The 17,079-nt window shown below is 39.7% G+C and overlaps 1 protein-coding gene and 1 long non-coding RNA gene across 3 annotated transcripts; both read right to left on the reverse strand.

Annotated features, from left to right (window-relative positions):
* Positions 1–315: 315 nt before the first annotated feature.
* Positions 316–3,493, reverse strand: LOC113569766 (uncharacterized). Of its 2 annotated transcripts, none has more exons than XR_014117763.1 (3): positions 3,436–3,493; positions 1,083–2,964; positions 316–792 (listed from the first exon to the last, which is right to left on the reverse strand). It is a non-coding gene; the product is annotated as an uncharacterized LOC113569766 (long non-coding RNA). The 2 variants fall into 2 exon arrangements; XR_003409832.3 differs by lacking the exon at positions 3,436–3,493 and having other exon boundaries at positions 1,083–1,126; positions 1,534–3,102.
* A 7,230-nt stretch (positions 3,494–10,723) lies between these two features.
* serpinf2b (serpin peptidase inhibitor, clade F (alpha-2 antiplasmin, pigment epithelium derived factor), member 2b) lies at positions 10,724–17,008 on the reverse strand. Its single transcript, XM_081699853.1, has 8 exons — positions 16,221–17,008; positions 15,353–15,424; positions 14,921–15,212; positions 14,530–14,673; positions 14,148–14,336; positions 12,596–12,738; positions 12,224–12,428; positions 10,724–11,553 (listed from the first exon to the last, which is right to left on the reverse strand). The coding sequence occupies exons 2-8, from the start codon at positions 15,407–15,409 to the stop codon at positions 11,204–11,206; spliced, it is 1,380 nt and encodes a 459-aa protein (XP_081555979.1). The 5' UTR covers positions 15,410–15,424; positions 16,221–17,008; the 3' UTR covers positions 10,724–11,203.
* Between the last annotated feature and the right edge of the window lie 71 nt (positions 17,009–17,079).

Below are 17,079 nucleotides of genomic sequence, written 5' to 3' on the forward strand. Positions count from 1 at the left end.
ACTCATAATTGTAAGACACTGTGGATAAAAGCATCATCTAAATGTCATAAATATAAATATGGAGAACTTACTTTGAAATCACTACCCATGTCAATTAAAACATTCCTGTGAAACCTACCGAAAAGTACCTGTTTCAGGTCATAAGGAAATCTCATCTTAGCACACAAGCTGACATACTCAAAGTGGTTCTCTTGCTTTTTGTAGAACAGGAAGTTGACATACATCAGTGAGAGTGAAATACGGATCCGGATGAAAAGATCTCTGTCCTCTGCTCCATGTACCCCCCCTCCCCCCCATTCCATTAGGATTTCCAGGTATTATATAACTTTCCAGTGACAGTGCAGTACATGCAAGAAACTTTAGTTCAAAGAAAGGAAAACTAGGGAATAGAGAGGAGATCTAGGGAACCCAGTAATAAAGTCAAGTAGTCATCACAGCCATATACAATATACTCCAGCATGAAAAACATTTAACATGACACTAGCATAGCATAACATGGTAGTAAGACATTACAGAAAACATAAAAAGTCCATACCTAAAACTTTAGATTGAAATTAAGTACAAAGTGACAAAGCAGTAAAGGTTGTGTGAACCTGAAAAGAATGAATAAAAGTGAATTTAAAATTTTAAATGTAAAAGTGACAATGCAGTACTATGATTGTGAGTCATCAATCTATGGGGGGTGGAGCGCTGTTATTTGCATCCTAGGATGATGTGTGTGGAGGGGTGCAAGTCTAACAGCCTGGAGGCAGAAGCTGTTGCCCAGCTGGGCAGTCCTTGAGCAAACGAGGACTAAGAGAGAAAGAGAGAGAGAGAGCAAGTTCTGCATCAATAAATATTGCACAAGTCTTTCGCCTGCTTTAATCAAAGGATATGTATAATTCAATCTACGTAATAGGATTTGTGTTCATGTGATTAGACTGTAAATGTGGTTAACATGAATCTTTGTAGTGTGGCAACTACATGACACTACATGTACATGACCCAGTCTAATACTTGAAGATTTCAAGTGTCACAGAATATGACAAAAAACATTCATTATTTAACATTAAATCATTATTTGTGATTCCTCCGCGACTCACGTTTTCTTTTGAGCCTAGAATAGGACACTAGACCTCTTGCAGATCTGAAAATAGAACTTGTGTGAGTGAACATGAGAACCTCACCAGCAGAATAAACTATAGTAAATACTGATACTATAGTAAAGTCTTGACAGATGTATAAGGAGGAAACAGTCACACATGAGGAGATACTGAAATTCTCAGAGACTGCAGTCAAACATAAAATGTTTTCCAAGTTAGAGGTTGTGAGAAAACAAAATTTGTGAAAGAATTAATATAGGATTAGACACTAGATTTAACACTAGAATAGGTTACTGTGGAATTGTCTCTATTTCAAAAGCTTTTTGAAATATCTTTTGTTTATGTTTTGGGCTTTTTGTTGCTGTCCAGGCGAAGAGCTCCTGTGCTTTGTCAAAGTGCCAAAGGGTGGAGGTGGGGCTTTACCGCAGTGGAAATCGCTTTTGCCTCTCACCTTCCCCTCAGGGTCTGAGCTGCACCTGTTCACCGGGGTGAAGTTTGCTGTTTCTGCTCTGATACTAACAGACAGCATCACACCCACTGGCTGGGGTGCATTTCCCCAGCGATGGAGCAATATTCTTGGCTGTGTTTATACTGCAAGAAAAATTTTCAGTCCACCATAAGAACAAATCTGCTATCACCAACGTGTAATTGTAGTCATAATGGGGTAGTGGTCTAATAAAATTAGATTGGATACATGATTGGTAATCTAGCAACAGTCTAATCTTTTTATTTTGAGGTTTTGTTTTCAGACAATAAACACACATCTGAACACAGGTATAATCTCTATTTGTGGCCAGGGTTTCTTGTGGTGATGAAAATCACTTCTTAGGACTGATTCCAAACGCCATCCAAGACTCTCAGAGTGGATCTTTGGATTACAGTAAAGCAAAAGTCAATGTAAATATCACTAACAAGAATGAAATAAGTAAGAATCCTCGCTACAGTTATGAAGCATAGCTTAATAGGGATCAGAAGGCTCACTGGGCAGCCTGGTGTCACAACCATTATTGGGGAGAAGAGAGCGACCTCTCATTTGGCATGTCAAGTTTCAAGTTTCAAAGTTTTATTTGTTACATACATAGTCATACATGGTATAACTCACAGTGAAATGTTTTTGTGACTGCTCTGTCTGAGCTGAGGAACGATACAGAGATATACAAAAATATATATACAATATATGTATAATATATGTATAATATGTATATATGCACAATGTTCAATGTCTATGTATATATGTATATATGTGTATGTACACAATGTACAATGTCTATGTATATATGTATATATGTGTATGTACACAATGTACAATGTCTATGTATATATGTATATATGTGCATGTACACAATATACAATGAACAATTCCAGTTTTTACAGTTCACAGTTAGTTATTTTTATGATGTCTCTTTATGATGTTATTGACATCATACAGAGTACACTGAGTGGTCCCCACAATTCATCAGTTGCCCTGATTCAGGGCCCGAATGGGGCAGTCTGAAGTCTCTTAGGCGTCTGAGGTGGTAAAGGTGCTGACAAGCCTTCTTGTCACTGATAGAGATGTTTTAGTGTGAATTTACATTTACAGCATTTAAGCAATACTCTTATCCAGAGGGACTTTGTCAGTGTGTTTGTTCCCTGGGAATTTAAGCAATGGCCTTGGTGCTGCTAGCACGTTGCGCTACCTGTTATTCATTATCCAGCAATAATGAATGTTGGAGAGGACTGTCCCAAATCGGTGGCGTGCATGTATGTGAACCTTAGTGTAGCGGTTAAAGCACATTCATCAGAGTCCAAGGTTTTCAAATGCAGTTGTCCTGACATGCTTTGGCAGCAAAGAAATAACCAACCTTTCCCATTACAGAGTCTCGCTGGAGCTGACCCAGAACTGCACATCACGGAAAGACAGCAACACAAAAGTCTTTGTTGGAATCGACATGACATAGCTAAAGGCTAGACACACACACACACACACGCACGCACACACGCACACACACACGCACACACACACACACACACACACACACACGCATACACACACACGCACGCACACACACACACACACACACACACACACGCACACACACACACACACACACACGCATACACACACACGCATACACACACACGCACACACACACACACACACGCATACACACACACACACACACACGCACGCACACACGCACGCACACACGCACGCACACACGCACGCACACACGCACACACACACAGACGCATACACACACACACACACACACACACACACACATACACACACACGCATACACACACACGCAAACACACACACACACACAGAGTAAAATCTGAGTTAAGATGTAACAAACCCATGACTGACCTGAATCCTGTAACAGAGGAAGACTCATGCAACTGAATAAAGAGACAGGCAGTGGTCTGGGAAAAACATGCAATGCAGATTGACCTTAAAGTGAAACAGACCGTGAAAAAAACAGGAAGGGGTAAGTTGGCTGCAGATACAGCAACCCCAGTGTGTCTCATAACAACAACAACAACAATAATAATAATTAGGAATTATAGACAGCAAGTTATAAAATGGAACAAATGTTACATGTACTGATGATTTACTTTTGTTCTATGTAGATGTTTTAGGTTTAGTTGTACAAGAAGTCCTTGTGTAATTTCTCAAGTTCTCAGTAGGGGACACAGGAGGAGGCAGATCCAAAATGGCCTTGTGGGGATTCTTAAGAGACTCCACATTTGTGGAAAGGAGAGATTGGAAGATGCAGAGATTTTAACAAGGAGACATGTCTTAAAGCTATCCTGCTGTTCATAGCCTTTGGAGCAGGCCACATGATCGCTCTTCCTTTCCTGTCTCCAAATCAGCAACAAACTGAGCCTCCCCCACCCCACTGCATAAAACAAGTCCACATACAGCAAGCAGGGAAAGCAATACCGCAACAGCAATAGTAAGACCATCATTAAGTACAAAAACAAAGCCCTGTGCAGGAACAGTATCTATGACATTACAGAAGTCGCCCAGAGAATGCAAGGCATACTGTGCACAAGGCTGGGAAGCCCCCTGTGATGGCTGTTATGTCAGAGTAGACCCCTGAGCCTCATATTAGATGCACTTTACCTCGCAACAGGAAGAATGCAGTGGCATATTCAAAAGCGCTGTTGAATATGGGTGGATCAGACTTTTTCAAAGAGGGACAAGAATGGGTAAAAGGGCAGTTACAAAGCTCTTAATCATTCCATTGGTGTCCTGGAGAAACAGATTCCCAGATGCAGCAATTATCCCAGTACTCACTGCTGGGATTCTTACAGCTGAGAGGAAGAAACTGCAAAAGCTCATTAGTCTCTACTGCTCAGACTCTGTTGCACAGAGCCGTTGGAGCAGCCCAGTAACACCTGATCACATTTCATGATTGTTTGGGTTGACCATGCCTAGGAGTCAGCACTTCAGATACCCACAAAAGGTCAAATCACTGGAACACCTAACACGGTTGTTCACGGTTATTTATCATTATATAGCGTTCATCATTACATAGGGTTTCTAGGGTGGAGACAGGGAACTTTACACTGAATATTAATGAATATCACTTCACAAAGACAGGAAAAGGGCTGACCTTGACACCTGCACTGGGTGTAAGAGACCCAGTGCTGATCTCTGATAAGAGAGATCAGGTCTTTGCCCTGCATGTGACCCTGGTAATAATTGTCCAGAGCGACTTAAAAGACTTTTAAAAGTGCTTTAATTCTATCTTTAAAAGCTTAGTGACTCTGTGCAGAGGTGAGACTTCTGTCTTTGTTTGAAGACAGCCAATGGAAACTCATTCCACCACCTGGACAGAGGAGAGGTATGTCTTCATGGTGATTTGAGTTTAGCTGTAGTGGAGGCTTGAAAGCAGCATGGTGTAAACAGAGTTTGATTAAATTAATACTAAATGGATTATTATGTGGTGTCTGCATGTTCTGTGTATGGAGCTTGCATTCTCCAAGCCTTATATGAAATATTCCCTCCTACAAACAATGTCAACTGAGAAAGTAAGAATAAAAATGCAGCCCTATAACAGCTGGGAAATGAAATAACACTGAATGAAATAAACAGTTCTGACGGTGACCTATTCAACTATGACTTTATACTTTTTAGAAGGTAAGCCTTAAAATGCTGCTGCAGTTACAATGTGTCACCAGTAGATGGCATAGTCTTTACTGACTAGTAGCAATTCTGGCAACATCCCTTGTACATAAACTGGGAGAAAGGGTGGTTCAATGTTGAGCATATGTTTACACGATAAAAATTGTCAAGACATTTTTTTGTGTGTGCTTTCCAGAACGTTATTTCGACATCTTGTGCTATGTGTCAAGGTTCCCAGATGTTTGGATCCTAGACCTCTACTCAAGTGTGACTTGTGGTTAATAATCTGGTCAAATGTATCTACACTGCCATTGTCACAAAGCGGCGCTACAGATGTCCAGGTCCAAGCCCCCAGTGAGCAAGTCAAAGATGACAGTAGTAAGGAAATCTCCCTAAGAACATGAAGACGAAATCTTGAGAGGAACCAAGACACAAAAGGAGGAATCCATCATTATCTGGTTACCACTGGACACCATAAACAACAAAATACGCCATGAGAACAAAATAAACAATAAGAGCTAAATAGGAGATTGAAGTCTATTCTAAGTTCCTAGACGTCCCAGTCTGGGTTTGACGAGTGCGAGTGTGTCTCAAACCCAACTGGTGCAGCAACAGCTCCGGAACAGCTGCATGAGCGCCAACCTAGCCTAGAGTCTTCTAGATGTTCTGGGAGGGAAGGGAACCAAGGTACTGGAGAAGTGGGCGGCTGGGGTTGGAGGTGGGAGGGGCACGTGGGCTCCCTGGAACATCAGAATTCCAATGCTCCCAGCCAAAAAATTTGAGTGATTAAAAAAAGAGGTGAAGTGACAGCATCCCAATATTCCAGTTTACCATAACTCTCAAGCCCAATGAAGCCCCAGATCTACACCTAAGATGGGAGGCATTTAATCAAATACTTGACTAAACAGACAGTGTTTCAGCCTAGTATCAAATATTGTCAGAGTCCCGAACATTAACATCATTGTTACAATTATGTTAAACACACTGAAACACCATTCAGACCTATAGATGGAAAACTTACAGGTTGGGTATAGCAGAGCTGCACCCTCACACTCTCCACAGAACTGAAGTCAAGTGAACGAGCTTAAAAGATATTGCAGCAGTACCCTTTTGTAAGCAGATAAACACATACTGGTCTGGCCTATAGCTTTGAACATTCGTTTCTTATGTGACCTAAGAATATTGCACAGCATTAGGTCAGCTGAGTTTGTAAATGTTATAGTTTGTTCCTGTAGTGTGATGGAGGCACCACACTCTGCTTGCACAGACAAAGAGATTAGGCACTGCGCTACAAATACTGTGACTTTTACACATTCACAGAAACTGCTACTTGTCAGACTGGTTTTATCTGCTATACTGATGATATCATTTCAGGGGTTCCTGTAATGTTATGATGATGATCTGGAGATTATATATGGCTATTTCCATAGCAGGTGACTTTTTGTAGATGTAAATTACATTTACAGACCATCACATCCCACATTTTTCCATGTCGTCTCTCCCTCTCTGTACATGTCTGTGTAATGAAGTCTGCTCTCTGCAGCTCTCGCTGACTGCCTCTGAGTGCAGCTGTAAGATGACACAACTCAGTGACATTTCCTGCCTGCCGTTGTCTGCATAAAAAAATTCCCAACAGTTCTGCAGCAAGCAAAGTGACCCACCACTGATATATTGAAAACTATTTTTCAGCCTCAGAAACATGGAACTGAAAGACTGATTCCTATGCAGTCAAGGTACAAGGTACACTACACCTAATAGGCAGTTTTATTTGTACAACATGTATCAAGGGAAAAATACACTCAGTATGTGAAGAACTTGTATTTGTTTGTTGCATAATCAAGAAAGATTCCACTTTTTTCGCCCTCTTTGATCTGATTCTTTTTCTTTCTTCCTCAGTGTATTTGACAGTCAGTGATATTGAGCACACCATGAATCCACATTAATTTTATTAATCATTCATTCACCTCACCCAACCACTTAATTTAAGAATGTATATTTACTAGCTAAATGCATGATAACTATTAATTGTATGTTAATTTCTAAAGTGTTGGGCCTGGTAATTACTACTTACTAATTACTTTCTTTAATTTGTGCATAAGCTCATGCCAAACTTGCTTCTAGTACTGCCATCTATTGGCAATATATGGCAACTGCGGTAGTATTTAATTGGAGCCTATTTCAGGGCCAGAAGAATGTAAACAAAGCCTGAAAGAAACAAACAAGTAATAACATATATCATTATTACTTATAGATTATTGGCTTTGTGCCTCCTTTTTCCTTTGTGTATGTTTTTCTTAGTGTGTGAAGTTTCAAAATGATGAATAATAAATTACCAACCCCCCCCAAAAAAACCACTAAACAAATAAGCAAGCTATACCTAGCCACAAAAGGAGTGTGTGAACTCACTTCAATTTTCTCCAAAGCCATGCCTCTAAAAACCTGCCTGTTAAAGAAGTAAATGATCAGGCACTAAACCTGTGGGAATATAATGTTTAAAATGCTATAATCTTAGTGAGTAAACATAAAAGTTAGAAACTGGAAGGAAAGACGCATTCGTGATTTCAGTGAGAAAGCTAGGCGTCAAGGAACACTCCACAGCATGCAGTTTGCGTTTTTTATGGCATTTAGCTGATGCTTTTTTTCCAAAGCAACTTACAATTACGACTGAGTACAACTTGAGCAACTGAGGGTTAAGAGTCTTGCTCAGGGGCCCAACAGTGGCAACTTGGCAGTGGTGGGGCTTGAACCAGCAACCTTCTCATTACAAGTCAAGTACCTTAACCACTGTTTATTGTGGCTTCTCAAGTTTGTAACCACACCCCCTTGTTACCACACACCTGCACCTAGTTCATTATCGTCTGTGTGTGTATTTAAACCTCTGGTGTGAGCCTCCTGGTTGGGCATTGTTCACCTTACACATTTGCGCTATTCGTGTTAGAAGTGGTCATGCTGAATGTTATATGTGAGTGCCATTGTGTTTATTGTATGTCAATAAATGTCTGTCTCCGTTGAGGGAGTCTGTAGGTCCTGCTCCTTGCCTGCGGCACTCGGGCCATTACACTAGGAAAGGATCTCGGGAGCTCAATGGTTAGAATAATGCACTTACTTCACATCTGTGCATAGTAGAAGAATGCCTTCTGAAAGACAATACTGGGAAATAAAAGCATCCCATCTTTCTATCGGATTGGTTTAAGGAAACGGAACAATGGATTCAGTTAACATGCTTAGGATCTGAGATAAAGGAAGCAACAGTCAATAAAGAAACATTAGTGACAGTGTATTTTGATGATGAGAAAATGGACACTGGAAGCAATGGCTCTTGAAAAAGGTTTGTGTTGGTAAATTTGAAGGATTGGATTTTTTTGGTTAGGAATATACAAAGGTAACTGAACATACTCTGTCACAAAAGCATCATTAGTCCTCTTTTGTTTTTAAAATGGCAAATGATGTTTTGTTTGTTTGTTTGTTTTGATTTTAAAGAACTGGACCAGAAATCAGCATTTGCATTTAACTGATGCCTTTATCGAAAGCAACTTAGTTATGACTGAATACATTACATTTTGAACAATTGAGGGTTCAGCGCCTTGCTCTAGGCCCAACAGTGGCAACTTGCTAAATGCCGTAAATTTAAACTTGGTGCTGGTGGGGCTGGAACTGGGTACCCTCTGATTTCTAGACCAGTACCACTGCGCCATCACAGCACATTTTCAGTAGTGGACCATGGAAGAAGAGAACACTGAACACGCAGTGGAATGCCTAACAGGGGTAGAAGAATGTTGCAGATTCAAATGTTGCAGGTCATATAAAGCAACATTCCTGTTTTCAGAGATAGGTAAATGACATCATCATCCACTATGGGTGTTTTTTTACTACAAAAAAAAGAACACCACAGTGGTTCACACTGTGAGTTGAGGTCTTAACCATTACACATACATAAGATTGTTTTGATACTAAATAACACGCCAGCCCTCCTGTTGTGTTCATGTGAAATTTGATATTTTTTCTACAACTGTTTTTTCTCAGCATAACTTAATGATTTTCTACAGATTATGCATCTGAACACACAAAATTAATGATATCTGGTTTTGTTGTGTTCTGCAGTGTTCCGGCCAAAGAAAATGAACGGGCAAGACTATAAGACAGAGAATAATAATTCCCTCTACCCTTTCTCATCTTCTCCCTCATAAACACAAATCATAATTTGGACCCCACTTCATTGTCTGTCTTCGGGTAGCATCACCCAGGAACTACACCTTTTGGGGAAAACCACAAACGCAGCTCAGAGTTACATAGATCTACTACTGCAGCTCTGGGCATTACATACAGTTACTGCAGGACTTTGGCTACGCTTTAGTACGCAGCTGCACCGTGAAGAACAGATTTAATGTGGATGAATCTTATTATTATAGATTTTATCATACTGATAATGAGAAAATGTTCCTGGACAACACAAGAAAGGCTGCAAGAAAAGAAACAAATACTGAGTGATGAAGACCACAGACAAACTGATGAACAGCTGACGAAGCAGGATCAGCTAAAGGGATGTTCCAGTCAAAGAACAGCGATTTAGTGTTGGCCTTATTCCCACGCTTACTTACAATAACAAATGGGGTTGCCTAAAGGTGCAATTCAATAGTATATGTTTTGAATTTTTTTTTAATGATTTTATAACAAGATTTAAACTGCTTATTCAAATTTGTTCATGTGTGTGGCTCTTGTATGAGGCCAAAAGATGTGCTGTAGCAATACTGGGTTTAAGAATACTGATCTGCAGATATCTGTAATGCAAGTGATTATATGACAGTGACACCAAATGTTGATCGGAGGCAAGTCATGAGAGTCATTGTGTGGCTAGGTGATGATCTGAACCCTGCGAGACACCACCTCACACAACCATGATATAGTGAAGGTCCTTAATGAATACAGATCTTGGGCCAGACATGATTAGAATAATAAAACAGTAAGTCATAATCAGAGTGAATATATGTTGGGGGTGGAGATGATATAGTCATAAAGAGAATGACTATATGGCTCAATAAGGCTGTAAAAACCCAATTATGATTGACTTCACCTGGATTCAGTCATAATTAGAGTGATTGTATAACTGAGGAGGTAAATAGGATTCTATGAAATTTTTTTTTGTCTGAGGGGGTGTATAAGAATCTAGGGCCAGTCATTATAAGATACCTGATTAGTACCCAACTGCAAACAGATCCCATCTGCTCTACAATCATTTTAATTGTGACTGACCACCGATCAGTATTCCTACACAACCCTCTCCACTCATATAACCACTGTAATTAGAATATCACTGCACCCACACTGTTGATCCGATAGACCCTTATCACCCATGTGGTCCCATGTATAATGACTGACCCTTGATCAGTATTCTTACAGACCCCCAAGACATAAAGTCATTTTCATTATGACTGAGCAGTGGTTTGCACTCAAGGGCAGGGGCTTAGGTGTTTGAAAAGGGCACAATGTCAGGGAACTCCCAATGGTACTCAAAGTCCAAGCCATGTATCGTGCAAATATGTTTTTTTTATTCATTTCACCAGGAGCCGTCCGTGTTTAGCAATAGTTAGGGAGTGAGGGATGTAGTGTTGTTTGTTTGTTTTCATCACTCAACTTGTTGAGAAAATATTAGCAGAAAATAATTTTTTAAAAATCATAGAAACAAACTGTGTCCATTATTGGATATCAACTGGGTAAAGTCGTTGGTATTTTTCAAATTCATTTCTTTAATCATTTAACAGCATTCACTTTAACCAGATTTTCAGTCTTGATAGTTGCTGAAAGGTAATTTATGTGCAGGGGGGAAATAATAATTACAAAATTGCAAATCTTTCACTATATATTTGACCCATGTCCATGAAACACGTTCTACACCACATAATTGCGTCAGGATATTTCTGCAGCTCTTGATTTGCCCACCGCTGGCAGCACAGTGCAGCTGAACATCACGTTTAGTGTTAATCTGCTAAAGGTACAAAAGGCTCTTTTACTTGGGTGGGAGGCCAAAAGATGGTGAGAATTCCTTGTCAAACGTCAACCCTGTCTTATCTAAAACAAGTTTTGGTTGTGACGTCATGGTAGATCCTCCAGGGTTAGGGTTGGCGATGACCCCGAGAAAAAGCGGCGTTTGGCTGGAATCTTCTATGAGGGCCAGAAAGAAAGGGTGGTTGACTGTGAAGGAGGGGTTCGAGCGGGAGATCACCACGCTGGTCGCAGCGGCAGCCTGCGCACCCTCCTCGTTTATCTCCATGCTGGACTTGTGCTGCACACTGGAGACCAGCAGGGGGCCCTCTGCGATACCAGCCAGGTTGGGACTTGAGAACAGGTGCCTTAGGCCTGAACAGAAGGAGAAGAAGAAGAGAGTACTACCCCCTTAAGGCCAGGGCTATATAGTTCCACTGGCTGAAACACGTGTCTTTAAAAAGTCTTTCATCCCAATATCTACTTATTTTCATAATCTTTCTTATGTAAATAATGTAATATTTAAAAATGTAATCATTGGACGTTATAGATACTCTACTATTCTAAAAGTCAGTACATTATGATCTAATGCATGTGTTGTGTTATTCATAAATCATCATAAATAAGAGATTATTGAAATAGACTTTAAGTATATTTATTAGCATGCCATTGCATATGTTCTTCTAAAATAGGTTAAGAGCACTAATACACACACACACACACACACACACACACACACACACACACACACACACACACACACACATATATATATATATATATATATATATATATATATATATATATATATATATATATATATATATATATATATATATGAGAATGTTGTGTATATGTGCTGCATTGTAATGACAATAAATGTTCGAATATGACCCTGAGATGTTAACTGTCTTAGTTGGGTATTTGAATTCATAAATGTTCTCAAAGTGACTATAAACAGATGTATTTATAATTTAGCTTTATCTAGTAGCTTTGTGTTCAGAGTTCTTTGCAGAGTCTGTAGAAAACCCAGGGTTATTCTTACCCATGCCTGTCAGGGCCTCTTCGAGCTCCCGAGAGAAGTCCAATTTAAACTTCGGCAGTTTGACCTGCATGTTCCTCTCTCGTGGGAAACGGCTGTAAAGATCTGAGATCTCGAGGTTGGCGGCAATGGCTGATATGTTGACGTAACTGGTCAGAGGCAACACAACCACCAGGCTCATATTCCCTTTGAAAGGGAAGCGAGCGACCTGCAGGAGAATTGGGAACAGAGGACAAAAGGTTAGCGGTCAGGGCTTCACTTTGAATCCCGTCCAATCCATTTCCACACGCATTCACACTGTTAATATTATCGTTAACATTTACTGTCACATTACATTCAAAGCCTCGGTAAGCGAAAAGTGATCATGAACGGTACCTGGGCATCAAGTTCATTATGAGTGAACACACTGAGGGGGTGTTTAGGTCCAAGCATCATGTCCACGTTGACCACCTGGCTTTTGTCGATGTAGAAGGGTTCGCTGGTCGTGAAGCGAGGGTCAAAGCGGGTGAGCCACTCTCCTGGAGAACAGAGAACACGCTACACGTGGTGAGGCGAACACACAAACTGAATACGTTTAATGTAGCATTTCTAAATGAAGGATAACATCTTTTCAAAGCAAAAGATCAAAAAAGACAACAAAGTACTTCTGCCAAGATGTATCATTAGGTTAAATTACATTTTAATCTATACATCTCCATATGATTGAATTTGGTCAAGGAAGTCATTTAAATGTTGTCTGCAGTGTTCCTCTGTGCTGTAACAGAGCAGAAAACAACAGGCTGCCACACTAAATCTGAAGCCTTATTACTGCTATATTACTGCTCTAAAACTGCTATTTCTCATATACAGTGCCTTCAGTTGTAACAGAACAGTCGTAAACATTAAAAGTATGTGAGTTGTCACTACACAACTGGAACCTCCATAAATCCATAAATAGTAAAAATATTCTAAATATAAAAAAATAGTAAAATATTATATTTCCACATTTAATTTTTTAAAGGTCATCTTCCATGGGTATAATTAAAACACATATAGTAAAACACAACCCCTCAAACATTTATAATGTTCTGGCAAATAAACAATAAATTAAAATAACCCCCAAAATATTTGATGAAGCTGGATAAATCTGTATAGTAAAGGGTACTTAACCCCCCCGTATTTCACACCTATACACAGTGAAGATGATGACTTGAAAAATTTCCAAGGAATTGTATCAAATCAAAGTATGACATTAAATTATGATATTTGGAAGGCTTACAAGAAGAAAGTCTACTCTCACCAAACCACTAATACGTGTGTCTGGCATTTAACAAACACAATTAGTATTCTGACTGGAACCAGATTCAGTGGACAGATGAAACCAACATAGATCATTCCAACATAGATCGAACACCACAGGAGGGCAAGCTGGAAATATCGAGGGTCAGTTACACAGGAAGTAACTTCTATGCTGTTAAATATGGTAGTGGATGTGTCATATTAATTTGCTGTTTTGTTTTTATAGGCTCTGCAGCTTTTCTTGGGACTACGGTCTTTGTCAATTTGGAACAAAATGTGACAAGCTTGTAATTTTCAGCAGTACCATGATCCAGCACATTTCTCCAGTGCCACACAAAATGGCTGACAGACCACGAATAAAGCTTCTGAAATGGCCGTGTAGTTCTGCGTTATACACTTTTCTGCACAAACACAGATGAGCTGGATTTTTTTTTTTTTTTTTTTGCCTGGATTCTCAAATCTTTTGGTGTGTGCTCTCTCCACAAATATTTTAGGAATGTTGTGCACAACAAACATACGTGTTCGGCGAGAAATCAAGGGGAGCTGGAGCAGAAGTGTCTCACTATGACGGTGCCAAGAATTGTAGGGGGGGGGAGAAAATGTACCAGTAATCCAATATAGTGACTTATGGGAGAATGTATTGTATTACCTTTATAGTGCACAGCATTGATAAGCAGCATCACAGGGTCAGGGGGGAGACTGGTCAAAAAGTCTGTGATGCAACTATTTGTGGACTTCTCTACCCACTCATTGATCTCCTCCAACTCTGGCATGATTGCAGGTTCTGAATCATATATTTTGAGAGACGCCTGCAGAAACTCCTGCTTCGGGTGGAACCCTTGGATCAAAAATGATTCATCAGATATTAGTTTGACAGACATTAAATACTAATGCCAGAAATAAGTGCAGTGCTGCTATTCTATACTTGCACTTGACATTGTTATCATATAGCCCACATTCATCTGGAATTAATAGACCTGTTTATACTATCCATACATTTCACCTTGTATAAGTCTTTTTCCTCTACTCACCAGAACCCAGGTACATGCGGCTGGCGATTTGCAGGTGGTTTTTGCGAACGTGGTGGAGGAGGTCTTTTAGTGTGTCCTGGTAGCACGGCATGGTTTTAGCATGCAGGCTCTGAAGGAGGAGCTCTTCAGTCTCATTCCTCGCCCCTGATCATCACAAGCATCTAGCTCCATCAACGTTATCTTTGCAGTGGAGATTTCCATTGCTGTTTTGTAATAAGCTACACAATATAGACCCAATCATGGAAGAACAATAGCACCCTAATGTAACAGATTTATGCTAAACGTACACTAAGCACATAGTAAGCTGATATTAGATGTTCCAAATCCAACCATTGTTTGAAGGGAACTGTGCGTATTAACAATGTATCATTGTGTGAAGTAATAGACCTACCCAGAGTCAACTGAGAGAGAGCTAAAAACACACTGAGGGGTGAGATAATGATGTTAGGTTGTTCTTTGTTTGCGTTCAGGTTCTCCAACAGCTGCAGACCAAACTTCATAATACCACTGCCTATAGCGTGTCTCATCTTTGTGGAGCTTAAGTGCCTTCCACAGTGTTCTTCGGTGTCCTCTTCTGAAGAGTTCTCGTCTTTTTCTTTGGTGGGGGTAGAAGCTGCAGGGTTTGTTTGAGGACCATCTGGAGTTAGTTGTGCTGCATCAGAAATGTTGGAGCTCTGCAAATCCTGCAAGAAACACAGTGACTGAATTCTCATGAATCAGATCATGTTGCTTTGGAGATTACATCAGTGGACGATGTAGATAGAAGTGGATAGAAGTAGAAGAATTAAGGTGAGAAATGTCCTATCAAATTTATTGCATTTACCGTCCAGCCTTGTTTGCAGTAACAGAGGAAGAGGAGTGCAAATAATCTTACATCCATATTGTAACAGCAAATCTGAAAGGAAAGGTTTGTTGTTAATACACCAGTTGTTAGAGCTGATGTAAAAACAATGAAGACAAACACTGAACTGAGAAACAAGACTGTGCTGAGGGGCTTAATACCCATTTTATTAACAGCAAATGTCAAATTCCTCCTTTAGTCATTTTTCATAGTTGACGCAACTTTTAATGGCCAAATGCAATGATAAAATGTATGATGTGCTACACAGCAGCAATAAATAAATAAATAGCCATTAGACAGGACAAATAGTTCTTAACTTCAGAGACAATATCCTGACAAATTCAAGTTATGCTGAGTCAAAACAGAGTAAATGTTGCTGTTATATTTCCCTAGTCTTGTAATTCCTTGATCTAGCTAGTAAGTACCTGGAGAGTATTAATTTAGGGTACTAAATTAACACATTACTTTATGGAGCGGTGTCTTCTATTCACCATAATATAGCACATTAAAATGTAATTGATTGTGGAAAAAATTCTTGCTTCCACATACTATAAGGCTAAATTATCAGGATAGTGTTAAAAATGTCTGAAGACAATTGCTACAAAATATAATTTTCAGTTGTAGTTTATTTTAGCTACGATGCACCATGAAGTAGGGTACATTTAGTGAACTGTACTTTTGACCATCTTTTGAACCTCATAATCAAATATTCCAATCCTACTTATTTGTTACGTTTGCACTCACGTGCATAAACTTTTAACAAACTAAATAACCTTAACACATTGAACTCAATTTACATAACACCTATCGAACTCTGATTTATGTTGCAGAGGACAAAAAAACAACCTACCCTGATTTTTTTAGTGGTGACCCTGATTTTCAGTCCCAAATTGAGAGAAAGACACAGCGACTGGGTAAAAGAAAAGTGGCCCCTGTTAAAAGTTTGGAAGTTGCTGAGCAGGTGGTTACAGTTCAACTTTCATTGATCCGTGCTTCATATAACTCACTAGTTGTGCAGTGACTATTGAGACAGTGAATATTGAGACAGGCGCAAACATCAAGCATAAGAGGTAGGGAATGTTGAGAGATGTGTTGATCTGTGGTTATTTCAAATGGAGTGGACCACGTGCTCATTTACATGTGGGTTTCTAAGTAATACAACCATTGTTACTGGAAGCCTAGCTGGCAGTTACTGGACAAACCATTGAGAAGTAGCACTTTAGACCACTGAGGTGAAACCAAGGTGCTATTAGAAGATGTGTAGGTTTTGAGTTTATGTTGTTAGAGGCAGGATGATATGATCCATTATCCAGCCCTGCTGTGCAAAGACAGACACAGAGGTTTCTCAACTAAACGTGACTGAGAGGCATTAAGTAGAAAACACTCAAGGAGGACTTTGCTCTATTTGACTAAGATTTCTAGTGGTTGGCATGGCTCTACATAGCAAGCCTCCAAAATAGCAAGCCGATAAACTCAGATTGTCCCAGTCACAATCACATTGGCATGCTTATGTTTCATGTACAGTGTACATGTTACATGTTTCACTTCCCTGTTAAAGGGTGCTAGTTTAACGTCTCTCAAGACACAAAGATGGGGGCAACTAGCATTTCTAATCAGTTGTTACTTTAGTTTCAAACCACTGAAAAAATGTCCCCTTTAGACAAGTGGGGTATGTAGTAAACAAGCTTAAAAGTAAAAAAAAAAAAAAA

Source organism: Electrophorus electricus, chromosome 17 (assembly GCF_041902795.1).
Source record: "Electrophorus electricus isolate QZ-2024a chromosome 17, ASM4190279v1, whole genome shotgun sequence".
In the NCBI taxonomy this organism is placed as follows: Eukaryota; Metazoa; Chordata; class Actinopteri; order Gymnotiformes; family Gymnotidae; genus Electrophorus; species Electrophorus electricus.